Source organism: Temnothorax curvispinosus, unplaced genomic scaffold (genome assembly GCF_003070985.1).
Source record: "Temnothorax curvispinosus isolate PA1 unplaced genomic scaffold, ASM307098v1 QBEX01000110.1, whole genome shotgun sequence".
Classification (NCBI taxonomy): domain Eukaryota; kingdom Metazoa; phylum Arthropoda; class Insecta; order Hymenoptera; family Formicidae; genus Temnothorax; species Temnothorax curvispinosus.
The window spans coordinates 1-4,159 of NW_020209890.1; the positions used below are offsets into that span (position 1 = coordinate 1).

Below are 4,159 nucleotides of genomic sequence, written 5' to 3' on the forward strand. Positions count from 1 at the left end.
ATAATATTACTAATATATATATTGAGCATTGTAAGCGCTAAATATGGCTAAATATAACCAAATGTCATCACATAATCACGAAAAATTATTTGATTGATATAATCGATGTATAGGTTATAGAGCCAATTTTTGGAGCAATTTGCTTTATTACCTCATCATTTAACTGCAGTTCCTTTTCACGTTCTTTCATATAATCCTGCAATAGACCCCTCCAACCGTAAATACCGGTTGTCACTCCTAAAAAGATTACGACATAAATCTGATCCTTGGTTATTCCTCGTGGTACTCTAATTCTCATATTGGATCCTACGTCGCAGACGACCACAAACGACGTTATACACCAGATATGGAATGGAAGGGTAAAAACCAGAGTGGTGTAAATCAAATTTTTAAAAACATTTTCTCGTGTGCATAGATGCAATTTATATATTATACAGATTGGATCTATGCACACGAGAAAATATTTTTAAAAATTTGACTTACACCACACTCTGGTTTTTACCCATACATATACATACATGTGCAGTTTCCAGTGCACATGATGACCTTATTTGTATTTTATCACAAAGAATTTTGCTTCGAATCGCTTTATAGCAAATTTTGAACGTGCAAAGAACAAACAATAAATAATGTTTGTTATATAAATTTTATAAAAATACAATAATTATTTTATTAGTTAAAATTATCATTGTCTATACAATTACATCTATACAATTATTTTAATTGAATTGTAGGAAATATATAAAATAATTTGTTAAAACATATCTTTTTTACATACATTTTTTATCCAGAAAATATTTATATATATATATGTACATACATATAATAGTTGTACAATTAGATTTATACAATGTGTGTTTCTCTCTTTGTAATCTGTTAATTTTACCTTTCAGAAAAGAGAAAGGTCAGAGGTTCGTACAATTAAATTCAATCAAGGAAGTGAGACACTTAAATTTTGCCAGAGTATTTATAAAACTTTTTGAACGTATTTAATTGTACTTTGAAGACTTCCTGCAACGATGCTGGTAATGTACGGGATAAAAATGCAAGTCCATGCTGATCACAGATGCTAATTAATTGACATAGAGATTCGTGTAAAGCCATCTGCAACATAAATAATAAAAGGGATTAAGAACAATCTAATAGGATAATGATGGAAGTAAAGATATTACCTTGATGTAGGATGGTATAGTGCCTTCCACAATCAATTGCAAGAGATCAGCGATCACATACGGACTTAGCCGGATCATGTCTTTCTTCAATTTTACCAGCATGGTTGTAAATCTAAGAGAAAATATCTATGACTTTCTTATCAAATCAATTTTATCAATGAGTAAATTTCACCAAAATACTCTCGAGCACGTCAACACTATTTGCATGTAACATTAAAATATTTTCTAATTAATTAAACTTACTTTGTGATATCGAGTGCGAAACATCTAAATCGATGCTCGTCGAATTTATCGGCTACATTTTTCGATGCAAGGACAACGATATTTATTATATGTCTATACAACAGCAATAAATTAGGTAGCCTGTCTATTATCAAGTTTGTTTTGGCTTTTATCAATGTTCTGCATATAGCGAGCACATCTTTGCACGACAATATATTCGCTTCGTCGAGCGACTTTAAACTGATCAGCGTAATAAGATCGACCGTAATGTCGGGAATAAGCAAGTGTTTGGCACTGATTACATCGTGAGATAAACACAACAATCCTGACCAATATTCGTGTGGGATATCCAACATTAACACAGTTTTGATCAGATTATTGATCGCACCCAAACGTACTTTATTACGTTTAACATTCATGTCTATTTTCATTATACTGCTCCAAATGATAAACAGATTTATCCATACTGATTCATCTTTCTGCGACAAGCTATTGATCTACACAAATAAAAATTAAATTATAAATATGCACAAATATTATTAACTGCTATATAAATAAGAAATATATTAATGAGAATATTACCGTCTGATCGTGTAACCGTCTTAAAAGCTCGTGAAATTCTTCTAATCTGGTAGATGCTAATAAAAGTTCGATTAAATTCTTGCAAGGATGCTTTAACATTACAAACCATAAGTTTCTGATAATCGTATCTTGGATTTCAAACATTTTGCGATGTTGTAAAACAATGATAGACAATTGTACACTTTGTTGCAACAATTTACTATTATTTGTACTGCTTGAATTTTCTCTTGCCTGTAACAAAAAATTTATTTTAATCGTTTGAATGTTCTCCATAAGTTTAATGTCTGAATGGCAAAATTATCACATATAAGGAAATATAATTCCTTCCATATTACTTACCGTAAATATATTTTTGAGAGTTAATTCAGTGAATCTTTTTAAAGTATCAGTGACTTTTCCAGTTTTAACAGTTACCTTTAACACTGCTGTTAAACATTTCACATCAAAAGGGTCGTTTATGTCTTCAGGTAACATCTTTAAAATAGCTTTGGCTAATTTTTTCTCTGCCTTTCTGAAAATGACTTTTTGTTCAGTATCCAACTTTGGTTTGACTACTTCCATACATTCCAAAATAATGCACATAGCTTCTTTGCATTGAGCATAACTTTTTACGAGATTCTTTAAAGTAACATATGTTTTCACATTCCGAAGAGAGAACTCGCAAGCTCTTGAAAATGCTTTATTTTGCTGTGTGTGCGCTAATTGGTTTATCAATATTTTTGGTTCTATATATTGCAATATATCGATTCCGGTTTTCTCGAGTAAATCTAGAAAAATATTTTTATTATATGTTTTTATTGAAAATTTCTTAGTGAAAATAGTGATTACAAAATTGAGGTCAAACATACAAAAATTAAATTACCTGAAAATATCATGTTGCATAACGCTAATACTTTGTCATTTTTTTCATATTTTGTACTAATGGAATACACGATCAGGAATATTAACATTCTCACATTAGGGCTGAAATATATAGTCGGTAAATGAAGGAATATTTCTAAATATAAATCAATATTAAAAGAAATTGTATTTGCCGCTTGCGTCCATTGTTCCTGTAATATCTGTTCTTTTAGAACTTGTAAGACTTCTAATAATTTATCATTATGCCCGTTCTCCATCAACAGCTTCTAAAATTTTATTAGAATAATTAGGGTATGAAAACCAGGGATTGCTTTATAATGATTAGAATATTAAAAAATTTTTGACAGTATTAAATTATGCAGTGTTACTTACAACGTTAATGTATTCGGTAATAGTTAATGAAAAACTTTGTCCAATTTGGACAAGAATATGGCTTAAGAGACACATTACAAAGCGTCTATTTTCTTGAAGGCATTCTTTATCTAATATGTTGAGCCATTCACGAAAATTCTGTTCGCTCGATGTTATATCAGCCAACAATAAATTCGTCACTTTCGATATCTCTTTGTCATGTAACAAGGAAAGCATATCTGTGTCATGTTTTAAAATAGCACTCCAGGAATACTCAAGGCCACCTATTAACCCATGAAGTTTAATAGGTTTATCTGATATACCTAGTTTCAATCGATGTAAAATAAGTTTATTCTGAAATTTTGATATAGAAATATAAGGGTAAGTTCTTGCAAGAGTGTTGAAAAACATTCCATTTTCAAAATTGACCACATTTTGACAAAAATATAATTTGTTTTTTCAAATAAATATAATTTCTAAAGATACCATGGTGTTCTTGCAATTGTCTTCTCCGAAATTGGTAATCCTTTGAATTAATTGTTGCCAAGGATCATCCAGAATCGGAAACGGCAGCTTCTTTGTAACGGTAGCATCTTTCAGTATGTAATATTTGAACATATTCTGTATTTCGCTCAACGATTGCACTGCACTCAGCAGTATTATGATAACGGTTTTGTTATGACTTAAACACAATGCCTTGTTTATCAACAGCGATAGTGCATTCCCAATTTCATCTAGGCCGTTGACGAATTTCTCATGAGCGGCTAATGTTCTGGTATATTCGAAAACCTGCATACCTTCGAAAAGTGTAATAAGCAATTCTACTGTTGCTCTTAATATCAATATATTTTTACCTGCATATTAAAAAAAGGAGAAGTTAATTTATTTTTCAATATTACATGTGTTTACAATTCTCTTTGTCATTAAATTAATAATCACTCAATAATACAAGATACTTACATGAAGTATTA

General features: G+C 30.3%; 1 protein-coding gene across 1 annotated transcript; it reads right to left on the minus strand.

The window, feature by feature from the left end:
• Positions 1–792: 792 nt before the first annotated feature.
• Positions 793–4,153, minus strand: LOC112457691. The gene is made up of 9 exons (XM_025020904.1): positions 4,149–4,153; positions 3,675–4,042; positions 3,210–3,542; positions 2,839–3,103; positions 2,316–2,743; positions 1,977–2,207; positions 1,416–1,891; positions 1,173–1,284; positions 793–1,104 (listed from the first exon to the last, which is right to left on the minus strand). Exons 2-9 carry the CDS (start codon positions 3,981–3,983, stop codon positions 949–951), a joined length of 2,310 nt encoding a protein of 769 aa, XP_024876672.1. The 5' UTR covers positions 3,984–4,042; positions 4,149–4,153; the 3' UTR covers positions 793–948.
• Positions 4,154–4,159: the final 6 nt, after the last annotated feature.